We start from the raw sequence: 14309 nt of genomic DNA on the forward strand, positions 1-14309 counted from the left end.
GAAATTCACAATCGTTATAATTAACTAAGAAAACGCCACAAGGGCATTGAAAAGTTTTTCTTTATTTATTTTGTTCTAAGTTACTATTTTTTTTTATAATATATATGTGTGGAGCAAGTCCCAAATGAACTTCGTGCTGTTAGCAATTGTGTAAACGTTAAAAACAATAAAGCGAAATATTAAAAAAAAAAGTCGTTTTATTTATATTTCTCTGGTAACATTGAACCTGTACCTTATAATTAAATTGCTCAGTAAACTTAGTTACATCTTTTTAATGATATGGATATGCAAATCCAACGCACGTTTTTTCAATGTATCTATACATATTCCCTTAGCCCACCGTGTAGCCAGCTCACATTCATATTGCTAGAGAAAATGAATTGGTTATCCAATAACACAAATAAAAATAACGTTTTGTAGGAATAGGTTTGGTTGTAATAAAATAACAATAAAAAACAAAGTTTATTTAATAAAAAAATAGCAATGCGTAACAAATATCACCAGTCTCATCATTTAAGACCCGAGGTAATCAACAGATGTGTTTGTGTTCACTTTATTTACATAATACTATTGCATCTCGTGGTACTCTTAATACTTTGTTTTCAAATATGGCAGTGTCTCTCACTTCTCGAATTTGAGACCGAGCGTCTGTGTCATGAAGCACAGAATATCTGTATGTTCTTCAATCTGAAAATAAAATAAAATGTTGGTTATTTCGATTAAATTTTATTTTATAAAGAAAAAAATAGGCTAATTTTTTATTCAATATATTAGAAATTTAGGATATATTTTTGATATAATTCCTATTTTATATATAGTTCATAAATGGTGAAATAATTGAAATTATGAAAATAGGGGAAGAGTAAAAACGTGTCGCTGTTGCACAGTATGTCGCAGCAACGTTGTGCATAATGTTTCGCAGAAGTATCGTTAATGTATTGCGTATTGGGCAGTTTCGCTAGCGTGTAGTCCTTCAGTGTTATGTGTAGTCTGAAGTGCTCAATTTGTCTAGTGCACCGTTGTGCCGTGTGCGGTGTGCAGTGTGCAGTGTACAGAGTGAGAGTGAGAGTGTAGTGTGCAGTGCGCAGAGCACTCACGATCTTGGCGGTGGGCTTGCCGCCGCCGTGGCCCGCCTTGGTGTCGACGCGCGCGAGCAGCGGGCGGCGCTGCGGCGCGAGGCGCGCGGCGTGCTGCAGCGCCGCGATGTACTTGAGCGAGTGCAGCGGCACCACGCGGTCGTCGTGGTCCGCCGTCAGCACCAGCGTCGCGGGGTACTCCGCGCGGCTCACTGCACATACATACATACATACTCGTACATACTCGTAAAAGAGTTAAAACCAGGGAACCTTTAAGATACAGTTTGTTAGATTGAGCTCGATTCGACTTCTGTGATTACTAGATATAACAAACAATTTAGAAATTTATTAATGTTATAAATCTTATCTGTAATTAGGACTTACCATTGTCTGGGGGCTGAATATTGTGCAGCGGTGAATACTTGAGTAAGTTCTCAAATTGTGTCTTGTTATCCGAGCTGCCGTAGTCTGATACCCACGCGTGGCCGATTGTAAACTTCTGGAACCGGAGCATGTCGAGAACACTAGAAATGTTAAAAAAATAAGTATTGTTTTTCTCGAGAATTAAAACTATTTTGTACATTGCGGCACTCACCCGACCTGCACGACGGCGGCGCCGTAGAGGTCGGGCCGCTGGTTGATGCAGGCGGCGACGAGCAGGCCGCCGTTGGAGCCGCCCTGCGCCGTGGTGAGCGCGGGCCGGCTGTAGCCGCGCCGGTGCAGCTCCTCCGCCGCCGCCTGGAAGTCGTCGAACACGTTCTGCTTGTTCAGCAGCCGCCCCGCGTTGTGCCAGCGCTCGCCGTACTCCCTGGATCACGTATCACACGCTTAATACACTCGTAACGGCCTATATTTGGTGACTGTGGAGACGAGACAGGACGTCGAGCTTGCGCCTTAAAAAAGGGCTTGACTTGTAAAAACAAAAATTTTAAACCCTTTCGAAGTGTTTTAGTGGAATGCTTTGAAGGTATTTACATAGTATTTTACGCTGTAAACAGACTCAATTAAAATTAAGCAGCATCATATTAATATTGAACAACATCTAAAAGAAAGATATTTGTCCATTTTCACTTAAGCACTTTGTCTGCCTCGAAGGACCAAAAAACGCTTCGACCACTCTTCTCACGTGCCACGTCTAACAGTCAGCTAAAACGTATAACACTGGTCGCAGCAATAGAGCGAGCACTGACCCGCCGCCCCGTATGTTGGGTATGGCGAGCACGCCGCCCATGTGCTGCATGAACACGAGCCGCGTGACGCTGAAGCTGGGCTGCACGTTGATGTTGAACCCGCCGTAGCCGTACACCAGCGCGGGGTTGTTGCCGTCGAGCGCGATACCCTGAATGTGCACACATATTTATTAATAAATAGAACCTGACAACTTTAAAGTAAAGGATATGCGTGACTTTCATACATTTATAGAATTAAGTACATATGTTTGTGGTATAACATAAAATAAATATTTCTGACCGATTAACGATCAAACTTTTCCTAATTATACTGTGGAAGCTACGCATCGACATAAATTCTTTATTGATTTATTTGAAATGAACAATGTAAAGCGTAATAAGTGGCATAATTCTTACCTTTTTGTGCACTATGAACATAGGAACTTTGGTGCCATCTTTGCTTGAGTAGAAAATTTGTTTAGCCTCGTATTGTGTTGGGTCAAAACCTTTCACTGTTACTTCTCTAAATACCTGTAAAATACAAAGAATATACATTTATAGTCAATTATTTATCTGTCATCATCATCATCATCAGTCCAGTTATGTTTGAACTACAGGTTCTTTCGAACATGGACCGACCTCCTATGATATAATACATTGACTGTACTGGACTCTCATAAACTTTTTTTGTTAACTAATAGTAACAGCAGAGTAAGATCGTGCTGAAACTCACCGTTGGTGTATATGGTTTTTTCTTAAGGTCTACATGGTAGATAATACCCGGCGTAAGGAAAGACATAAAGTGGTAGAAAATCTCGCTCTGCTCCTTCTTCCCTGAGAATGATACTACGGAACCAACGTCTAGGCCGAATTCTTGGATCAGCTCCCCATTAGCCATATTGTGTAGTTGAAGAACACTCTGGAAATTACATATAATTATATCATAACATATTAAAAAAACACATTTAACCAACCAAAGGCAATTCTGATTTTGCATATTAACCACACTAACTGGTCTAATATATATTACCTTAACATCACGGACATAATGTAAGACTAGTTTGTCGTGATCCACAGCGGATGCCCAATCCAGCACATCTGTGGGGTGTTCCTGAAAATAAAAGAGCATATAAAATAATTTTACAGTGATGTTTAATGCAAATAATAATATGCTGATAATATTATGTACTATCTTATAAATCATACCAAAATAACATAAGAGATAAAACTAAAACTCACAGGAATAAGGGTCTGCCAATTTTCCTCGGCAGGATTGTTCAAATCGATCTTAATTAATCTATAATTGGGTGCGTTCTTGTTGGTGCGAAATATGCACACGGAGCCTTCGTTTGTGACGTACTGTAAATAAAAATAACCACGTTTTAGCTGTGTTTTAGAATTATGGTAAACATAAACATAAAAACTTTTTTTTATGAAATAGAATTAGCAAGTAGTGTAGTTGTAGTGGCTATATTGCATATGAATTATTTGTCAGCGACAATGTTATTTTTTTATAAATGACTAGTTGATCCTCGCGGTTTCACGCGCATAAGTCTGTATCACGTAGGAATATTGGGATTACCTATATATTATTTCAGATGTCCAGTCATCTACGTACCAAATTTCATTGCAATCGGTTCAGTAATTTTTGCGTGAAAGAGTAACAAACAAACATACACATACAACTAACCTCACAAACTTTTGCGTTTATAATATTAGTAGGATGAACTAAAAAAATTGCTTATATCGTGATCCTATAATTTGTGAAAAATTTGCAAAAAAGGCACTCGGAACTCAGTGCGGAAAATACGATAACGGTAACGCACCTCATAGTCCGCCTCGAACTGGTGCACGATCTGCGTGAGCGGCAGCTTCCCGTCGATCTCCGGGTGCTTGGAGAGGTCCGCGAAGAACAGCAGGTTGTCGCGGCAGTCGCGCACCGGCGACACCAGCAGGTAGCGCCCGCAGTCGCTCACCTCCGCGCCGCTTCGCAACACACCAACGTTAGACAGTGGAATTTCTAAGTTCTTTAATTGTAAAAAAATGCCCATACTATAATTGGGTATGTGCATTTTTTTGCATATCGAAGACAGCGACGCATTTCTTTATAATGTAAGTTTTTTTATTAATGAATAAAGGTATAGTAGGTTATTTTATATTGGGACGCGGCTATTATTTTGGAAACAAAAGCTTACACATACATATTGGTTGCACAAATATAATAAAATTTTAAAACTCTGGATATATCATATATAAATTGGAATTAACTGTACAATTAAGTCTTATTTTACGTTAAGCAAAAAAATTTCAATTATCGATATTTATAAAGAACAATAAAGTGACAGTCATACTGAAATACTGTACTAATTAAAACCTTAATTAAGGTGATTATATTTGTTTTAGCTAAATAATATAATATATATTATCATAGAATGTACAAAGTGTGATGATAAAAAATTAATTTCGAACGTATATTTTTATTGTAAAAAAAAATTATTGCTACTCATAAACAAAAACTATTGCAAAACTACCACGGAATGTAATTTAAGAATGTACAATGCACTAGCATCTAGCCCTAAAAAGTTCTAAAAGTAAAATTACAAACAAACTGAATTTACAAATTGATACGAACGCACGATTATCTCCAGTCCATATTCGCGTATGAATTTCACTGTTGATGGAAAATGTGATCAAATGAAATTGCTACATACATATTGAATTTTCAAGTATTTTACGTATTACAAAGAACAAATATACTTTATACATTTAACTCAATAGTCTTCTAACAAATAACCGTATGAAAATTGTTAATTGTCAACAGCAAGGTGAGATAGATTATTTGTCGTTTGTCGCAAATGAACTTAATGAGTTTAATTTTTAAGATGGCGCATTTATAATAATTAGGATGAGGCACAAGCACCGTTAAGTAGCTAATTTTAGTAACCTAAACTTAAGCATTTCAATATCTATGTTCTTAGAAGCATTAAAACTTTAAAATTAATAGATGCCTAGCATCTAAATGTATTTAATGGGCTGAAATATTTCGATTTTATAAGCCCAACACACAAGTAATAAGCTTTAAACAGCTCCACACAAGACAGCCTCCCGTGCTAAACTTTAAAATAAAAAAAAACGCCTACTCTTTTAGCACAGTATAAAAAACTTCCACCCTACTTCTAACTAAATAATAAAAGAACCTCACATCCTCCACAGCGGCTCGTCGGGGAACTCGACGACGATGACGTCCTGGTCCTGCGGCGTGTCGAGGCGGTGGTAGCACAGCTTCTGGTCGCGGTTCACCTCCGTCTCCGAGCCGTCCGTCTTGCCCGTTTGTTCCGGATAGCGCTGGAAGTGTGGGTAATTAAATATACATATAGTATAAAATAATAAATAAAATAATTAAGAACGTATTGAAGTGTGAATTAATTTTGTGAAAGAAAGGATATTTTAAAGATAAATCCGATAATATTATAAATCTGAACATTTGTGTGTATTATTTTTAGCCGATGCCCTCCCCTTCTCCCTTAATAGGAGAACAAAAATATTTAGTGTTTAGTAATAAGGCGAATGATCTGAACTCCAGAAAAATATTTATTAAAAACATCAGATGTTTAAAGGAAAATATATATCTCGTCATACGTAATTTTTCTATACATATTTCAAAGATGTCCAAATGACATTGTTCCATACTACGAAACTGCATCTAATTATCATGAAGTCACAAAAGGACATTAGTAGTATAATATGTGATGTGACAATTGTATAGATAAATATATACTGATGTTAAACCGTTATCCTGATGTCTGTTTAAAGATATCCTGATATCTGTTTCAGATATCTCAATTCCATGAAAATAGGGTTAAAAAGTTAAAAAATACTTACAGAATAAAATAGTCCCTTATGGTCTTTGGTCCACGACATCGATGCGAATTTGACATTTTTTAATACTTCTGGGTAATCTTCACCTGTGAATTGAATGTTAATTTTAAGAAGTCATACTGCAATAATGTATATTACAGTATTATTTTGAATATATTTTGTGATCTCGATCATGAGAAATTTGCTTTATTATTGTATAAAATAAGGTATTTAACAAATTCAAAAAATTCTAAAATTTACCACGTAAATTATAATTAAATGATATAGTTGAATATTTAATAGACTAAGCAGGGTATTAAAGAATAATTAAAAAGATTATTATAGGATAGGATACAAATAAGGATATAAAGGAAAGGTGGAAGTTATACCAATTGTAAGTCATAATTTGGTTGACTATCTTCCTAGGATTTGTCACCGCTTTGCATGGCATATTTAAAACATAATAAGTACGATTAGGATTTAGAGAAAAAAAAATAATTCGCAATTCATAAGGCAAGCCTATTTTCGTAAGAAATTACTATTACACCATAAATCGAACCTCCACAATACATTAGTATTCCCGCAACACGCAAGAGCATCATGTTAATTTCCTCGAAGGAAATCCTTCGATTGTGTGTAAATAAATAACAGATCGACCGATAGGGAAACTCTACGGCTTAAATACTGACCTCATGATACAAGAACAGACCTTAAAATTATAATTATATATTGGCGATAAATTATTGACAGTTGCATTTTATTGCTGAATACAAATTCTCATATGGACGAATATTCAAATATGTTTTCTAATTTAAATAAATTCAAATGTATTCATGATTGTCTCGAGAGCCACTTTTATAGCTCGCACAAAGAATATAAACAAACAAATCAATCGATTTGAATTATTGTTAGTGCTACGACTCCGCTTGGTGTTGCGATGTCTGATAATATGTGAGTAATAAAACGTTTTATTTGTATGGATCTCACAGATAATAAAGGTATTATTGCGAAATTCCTTTATGACACTACATGTATGTCATAATGTTGTAATATTCGAAGGGACTTTTAAGGGAAAATATATAAAATAAATAAATGTTAGTGCATGTTTGTTTTTAGAAAGATACACCGAGATAAACGTGAATGAATTTTAAGCCCGAGCTTTAATCAATCCAGAGACTGCCGATAGACGTGAAAACTTAACCAAAAGCTGCAGAGACCCGTCCACGAAATTTTCCCCGACCGAGAACTGATAAGCTGTTTGTCAGTTTGTCACTCCAGTGACCCGTTACAGAGCTCTAAGTTACCCGTGGCCACGTCCTTCATGTGTATGGTGATCCAGTCCGAGCCGCTGGCGGAGAGCCCGTACGCGAACGTGCTGCCGTCCTCCGTGAAGCGGCTGCCCGACAGCGCCACCGTGCCGTCCTCCGACAGCTTGTTGGGGTCGAGGAACACGCGCGGCTCGCCCTCCAGGCTCTCCTGCACGTACAGCACGCTGGAAACGAAATACTAAGTGAAGTCACAGTCAATCGTAAGAGACACACATAAAAAAAATAAGTCTCGGTCCAGCAGGACACAGAAGGCTGATCATCTACATGACCATAATGCCATCTGTCGAATCGAATCCAGGACAGGTCAACTAGGATAGGAAAATAAATTATGCGCGGTCTGTTTGAAGCTCCAAATATTGGTATACTGTTTTAAAACTTTTGAAAGTGATGTTAAACATTCGTATTATACGATAATCTATGGTTCAATTATTTATATCATATTGTTTGTATCATACTTTTCCATTTGACACTATAAGCATTTTAAAAATCGTACTATAAGCGCAAAGATCCATGCATACTAACTTCTGATTTTGTAGACCGCTGTTCTTGAAGAAGAAGTATCTGTCTCCTCTTCTGAAGGGGCAGGAATACTTTGGATAGTTCCATAGTTCTGTCAATCGCTCGTTTATGTCCTTCTTCACTGGGCACGAGTCGAGGAACGGCCGGGTTATATTGTTCTCGGCTTCTATGAAAGCCTTCGTTTCCTCAGAGTCCGGATCCTCGAGCCATCGATAGGGGTCTACTATCTGAGCAAAGAATCACTGTTCTTAAAAAGAGGTTGAAGATAAATAAACAGATAAAACAAAAAAGGTTTAGGTTTTCCTGTTTTGTTTGATGACGATACAGAATATTTAAATATCAAATTACTATAAGCTAAGCGAAGCTTTATTTTTGCTTCTCCTGATCTCTAAATAAACACTAAATAAAATCAATGACTCATTACATCAAATTGTACGCATGTATGTAAAATTAAAGACTAATTTTCTCAATAAAGACAATCTAAGGCAATATATTCTAAAGTGATTCGAGAAACTTGCCGAAATGTTTAACAAAAAGCGTTAAATTTAATTTTCAACGCTTTTCCAATACATTGAGCGCCGTACATACACAAACGAAGACGTAGATCATAAAATAATTTTTAGTTAGTGAATATTTTGCTAGTTCTTAAAGATTCGTATAGATAATTGTTATGAGGGCGTTGATTTGGTGCAAACCTGTCTTTCTTTTTAATAATAATTTTGCTGGCAAACTCTTTTTGTTGTTGGCAAAAAATAAACAAGTTTTCAACTATGGTTCAATATATGATTCCATTGGCATTTAGTTTTTATGTTTCGATTGGAACAATAACAACATAATAAAAACCGTATTATATAGTTTATAAGTGTTATTTATAACACAATTTTAATAGCATATAATAATTTACGCAGGTATAAAATGGACCGTAGAGATGTAGTTTGAAATATACTGGATTTCCCATAATATTCCTTCAGATTTTTCAATTCTTTTTTTATATAACATCGTTATTATTATCAAGAGTTAACATATATTATTTTTAAATAGAACAAATGGGACAGGATGTACAAAACCCTTATCAGCGACGATGTTAGCTACTGTTTTAACCATTTTTCTACAATCCACATCTACTTACAAATCACGTTTTAACATTTAAAACAGTGAGAGGATTTAAAATTAGTCGATGATTTTGATATAGAATGCTGAAAAAGAGTATCTATCTACAGCGATTTTTCCTGGGGTCGTAAGAACGATAAAAACATAATCAGTACGTAACCGTGGGTAAATATCTAGTTTATTATAACATTATACATTAAACGACATTAGAACGAAGCCCGTACGATCTTGACCACATTTCCATAATAGAGTGGTTAAGTTACAAGGTAATATAAGGAACGTGGCTGGAGAAACTAGTAATTCTATTTTGGACATTCTATTGCGTGAATGACAATAGTAAATTGTGTCTTCATTAAACAGATTGCATAGTTTCTATTCTATTTAATATATAATCAGTATTTTTCTATATTTTAACGATGCATGATAAGTTAACTCTTATCCTACTCGACTAGAAAATAAATATGCCGAATATGTACAGCTATATATAATTAAAAGCCTTAATACAAACATTAATTGGCGAATAAATTAAGACAAAAACTCATTTTACGATGCTAGTATTATTAGACTTACTAATAATACTTAAAGGAACATGTTTATAAAGCACAGCAGCAAATCTTCTTTACTGTTTTTATTAAAAGTCGTAAACAGCAATCGACTCCCAATATATTTACAAAATAAAGTAAACAACAAGTGAAAATGAGCAAGCATAATTTAATCGGGCTGTTAATAAATACAAAACGAAATTGTTTGTGGGATGCCGATAATGTATGTTTACTTGCTCACATCACGTTCAATCACTACCATACTGTATCAGTTTAATAAAAATTTTGTTTCCTGATTACTAAGTTAAAAACATGACCTCTGACAGGCGATCAAGCGACCTAATGTACCATCGATCTAATAATTATCTAATTAGTAGAAAAGTAATTGGTATAAGTACTTGTTTAAGATGCATCATTAATAATTCATATACTCGAGCATATTAATGATGCATTTAAGCGTGTAGCGAGATAAATTTAAAACGAACCTTAGTTCCATGATAGTCGTCGACCACGGTCTCATCGCGTCTCACCTCCGGGTAGGCAAAGCTCATGTTCCACGGCGTCGAGGACGATGCGCGAGCGCACTGCAAACACACAGACACTGACACCAGGAGGACATAATTGAACGATCTCATCGTACACACCACACTGACACCGGCAACTGACTGGCCGGCACGAGGTCCGTACTGAATTTATATTCTAATCAAAACATCGCTCCAAGAAGCTCTCGTGGGAAAACGTGCTTTTTTTGGCAGGTCACGTTCTTTAAATGTCACATTGTTATAAATAATAGCGGCCAGTGCTAATTTCTGATCATTTGATATTTTACTTACACTAGGTTTTATTATTATGTATGTATACACATTTATAGTCGATCAACTTAATGTACACGATTTTGCTATGTTCAATTAAATAGATGCGACATCACTGCGTTATCGCTTGAGTTTGATAATGTAAATGGTCTATTTCCAGAAATACATAATAATATTTATAAGGCAGGCAAGGCAAGTTATAAGTATAATCTATGCGGTAACGATTGAAAACTACATATAATCTAAAAATATCTATAAAAGGATTATTATTCTTTTTTACTTCTTTCATTTCGGTATTGCCTCTTTTTTTGTTTTATTAACACAATACTTTCTAAAGCTTTCCTAAACTATGACAAATAAATTTAAAGTGGTGTTGCTTTATACACATATTTCTCTAAGTTTTCCTTTAATTATAATTTAATACCTTATTTTATGGCGCGTCTAACGTCTAGACTTATCTTTTTGTTCTTTTATTGAATTCGTAGTCGATGATTATTTTTATAATTGATTAAAGTTGCTACCTAGCTTTTAAGAACCTTTTAACAACATTAGTATTTAGGTAGGTAAATATGTAGATGTGCCATCATCAATTGAATATAAGGGTCACAGCACACGTGCCACTGGCCACCACATAACGCCTCACATCCTACGGTCCTGTAATTTTAATACATTTTATATGGACTCCACACTACACGTTTCCTACAAGTCACGTCTCATAACTGTTGCACCGCGTATAGGCCGCGTGAGGCGACCCTTAAAAGTAGTTACAGTAAGTGCAAACTCGAATTTATTTCAGTTTCATAATTTTTATCCTGCATACAACTAATACCGTAAGTTCAGCTTACCATCCAGCTGATTTAAGAATAAAACAGTTCTACATTTTGCTTACCAAAAGTTAAAAGCACACACAATTTATTACATCCAGCTTTTCACTTCCACTTTAATTTATGTCTTCTTGAATAATCGATTTATTGATACATTATACGTTTTCTTTCTACATTCTTATGATGCGCCTCATCCGCTTTATTAGCATGTTGTAGAAGTATTATTGCTTTATCCGCATCGATAAGCATCTATTGATTTTATTTAGTAGCATTTCCCAACGTTATACCATATAAAGAAAAGTACGCTTAACGTCCTTGTACAAAATGTTAGAAATTAATGAATTATTTAGGATTCTTATATTTATCTTTGTATTTTGAGCATTTTTTTTTTTACTATTTTTTTGACTATAGAAACGTCTTATCTTGTGAGTGTTCCAGCATGTACACATAATAACATACTTTAAGTTATATATTATCTATCTACACTAATATTATAAAGAGGAAAACTTTGTTTGTTTGGTTGTAATGAATAGGCTCAAAAACTACTGGACCGATTTTAAAAATTCTTTCACCATTCGAAAGCTACATTATCCACGAGTAACATAGGCTATATTTTATTTTGGAAAAAAATAGGGTTCCGTAAGATATTTTCGATTAACTGAAAAAAATCAACCAATGAAGTTACTTATTTTGCGTACGCTGCCTAAACTACAAAAGATAGAACCATAAAATGTTAGAATTAATTGTAGATCTTATAAATATCTACAAAAAAGTCCGCGACACACTATACCTATCTATGTCGAGTGAGGCACAACAACCAAATTTTTATTTAAAAATCTTGAATTTTTTTTGGACTACATTTAAACGCGTTTATTTTACTCACGCTATTAATCCTAATACAGTACAGTTTATGTTGATAAAATTTGGTCTTTGAATAATTAAAATTGGACGTTTGGTTTTGAAGTTGTGGTGAAATTAAAATATTACGATTTCTGCTGCACGGCCCTTTGCGAAGTGGGCGTCGATAAACTGCTTTCACGTGAAAGAGCATCTTACAAACATCCATATATTCATCCATACCTAAAAACTTTCATGTTTATAATCTTAGCAGGATCTGGCTGTAGATGTACCACGGGCGAAGCCGGGGCGGACCGCTAGTATATTATAAGAGGGAAAGTTTGTAAGGTGGGATGGATGTAGGGATGTTTGGTACTCTTTCACGCGAAAACAGCTTATCATCAGTATGAAATTTGGTACAGATATAGATTATAGTCTGGATTAGCACATGGGCTACCACGCGAGTGACGCCGCGGGTTGAAGCTAGTATAATCATACACCCCAATATAATATACATTCCTACAAGGGCTTTTTCGATGACTTTATTGCAGAAACAATAGAAAATTTGAGCACGAGACGGGATTCGAACTTGTGTCTTTTTGCTAATCGATAGCAACTCTTCGCCTATCAGCCAACCGTGATCTGAATTTTATATACAAAGGATCACAGTGGGGTTGAGGTTGGTAAGAATTTACACATAACTCACAACTCCTTGCCTGTATCACGTGGTTTTTTAAAATTTTTCAAGCAGTATAGTAAGTCAAACGTTTATGAGCTCTTATCTAGTATAAACGCGTGCATTAAACCAGTGGAAACACAATCACATGGAATGATAAATGTACCAAATTAACCTTGTTTATCTCAAACGGAATCTCCTCTTAACATATTTATATCTAACAATATAATAAAACCATATTTTAATAAAACTAATCAAAATTAATATTAGCTGTTCATTGAGGCATAGGGCACAGAAAGTTCCATTCAAAATGCATGACTCCAATCAACCAGACTCAACATATTTATACTAGATTACTATCTTACCCCTGAGACCCTCCCTTGTAAAATTTTTAAATGTTGAGCATAGAGCCAAGTGGCTATATTTTTGATTCCCAATGGGGACTCAGAAGGACAGAGAAGGTTGATCAGCAATAAATAGTTTTTAAAATAATAAAATAAGCTAATCCTTGAGATTTGATTTAATTGTTACCATTCAAAATTATTTTCTCAATATACTTCTGGTGCTAATAATCAAATTAATGAATATTCAAGCCAACATCATATTAACATTTTCTTTGTTTGTCACTGAACCTAAGCAGCTGGAACACTTGATATTTTTTTTGGTTTTCAGGTGGATTCAAGAATGGTTTAGATCTACAATATGCAAAGATACAGAAAAAGCTAGTGTTTGTATAAATACATTGAGTAGAATATTATGAATGCACTATCATCCTCCATTCATAGGATATAATACATTACATAAAATATATTTCCTGCTTTACGACGATTTACAGTATATCTTGTTGTTTGAGACTTTTAACCTGATTCAAGAGATAATTTCAAGGTTTACGTGTTGATACTTATTGACAAAGGTAACAAAAATTTGAATTTTGCGGTCAATTCAGATATCTGTCAAATGACACCGTAAGTGCATTCTTATTAGTTTCCTATAATAAAGTGTTCAAATGTTAAAATATCAAGTTAACTTTATTACGTACACGTAATTAAACGTGGCTACAAAGTTTTGCGCTTATAATTGGATACCGCCTTTTTATAATTTTATTTTTAATTCCGTTATGCCAAATACAATATTTGAACAACGATAAATAATATAAAAAACTTACCAATATCTTTCCCGTGAAAGAAGCTGCAGTTGAATTATTCACGTTAATAAACAATTGACTTTGTTTTATTGTAAAAACGGTGAGATTAGCGGAAAATCTGCGATGATTGGCAAAAAACCGAAGCACCGACATGCAAGCTGACAGCTTTGACATTTCTGATAATGTTGCCAATGCCATAATGTAAATTGTTACTATTTAGGTAGTACCTGCTGCATACAGTAGATACCTAGATACAAGCAAGTACATATCTTGCATAAGTCTTAAAGCACATGCAGTGTTCACTGCTAAGGTTTGCGAATGCAATGAGATTAACGATATCGTTCGATAGCACTAACAATTTTATCTACTAAGTTTTGTAAACGAAAGTAGCACTCTAGATATCAGTAAATTATT

At 35.0% G+C, this 14309-nt stretch overlaps 1 protein-coding gene across 1 annotated transcript; it reads right to left on the minus strand.

The window, feature by feature from the left end:
* Nucleotides 1–449: 449 nt before the first annotated feature.
* LOC119829803 (prolyl endopeptidase) lies at nucleotides 450–14070 on the minus strand. The gene is made up of 16 exons (XM_038352520.1): nucleotides 13917–14070; nucleotides 10088–10186; nucleotides 7954–8177; nucleotides 7408–7595; nucleotides 6128–6210; nucleotides 5448–5590; nucleotides 4072–4231; nucleotides 3485–3604; nucleotides 3276–3356; nucleotides 2979–3164; nucleotides 2663–2776; nucleotides 2267–2415; nucleotides 1672–1884; nucleotides 1461–1600; nucleotides 1098–1288; nucleotides 450–687 (listed from the first exon to the last, which is right to left on the minus strand). Exons 1-16 carry the CDS (start codon nucleotides 14067–14069, stop codon nucleotides 622–624), a joined length of 2310 nt encoding a protein of 769 aa, XP_038208448.1. The 5' UTR covers nucleotide 14070; the 3' UTR covers nucleotides 450–621.
* Nucleotides 14071–14309: the final 239 nt, after the last annotated feature.

Source organism: Zerene cesonia, chromosome 10 (genome assembly GCF_012273895.1).
Source record: "Zerene cesonia ecotype Mississippi chromosome 10, Zerene_cesonia_1.1, whole genome shotgun sequence".
NCBI lineage: Eukaryota > Metazoa > Arthropoda > Insecta > Lepidoptera > Pieridae > Zerene > Zerene cesonia.

Excerpts from the sequence above, each read along its gene's own strand:
- LOC119829803 (XM_038352520.1), bottom strand. The coding sequence starts at position 14,069 with ATGTCAAAGCTGTCAGCTTGCATGTCGGTGCTTCGGTTTTTTGCCAAT. Across the intron at positions 1,885-2,266 it reads CCCAACATACGGGGCGGCGG|GGAGTACGGCGAGCGCTGGC; the intron begins GTCAGTGCTCGC and ends TACGTGATCCAG. Across the intron at positions 688-1,097 it reads GCAAGCCCACCGCCAAGATC|ATTGAAGAACATACAGATAT; the intron begins GTGAGTGCTCTG and ends TTTTATTTTCAG.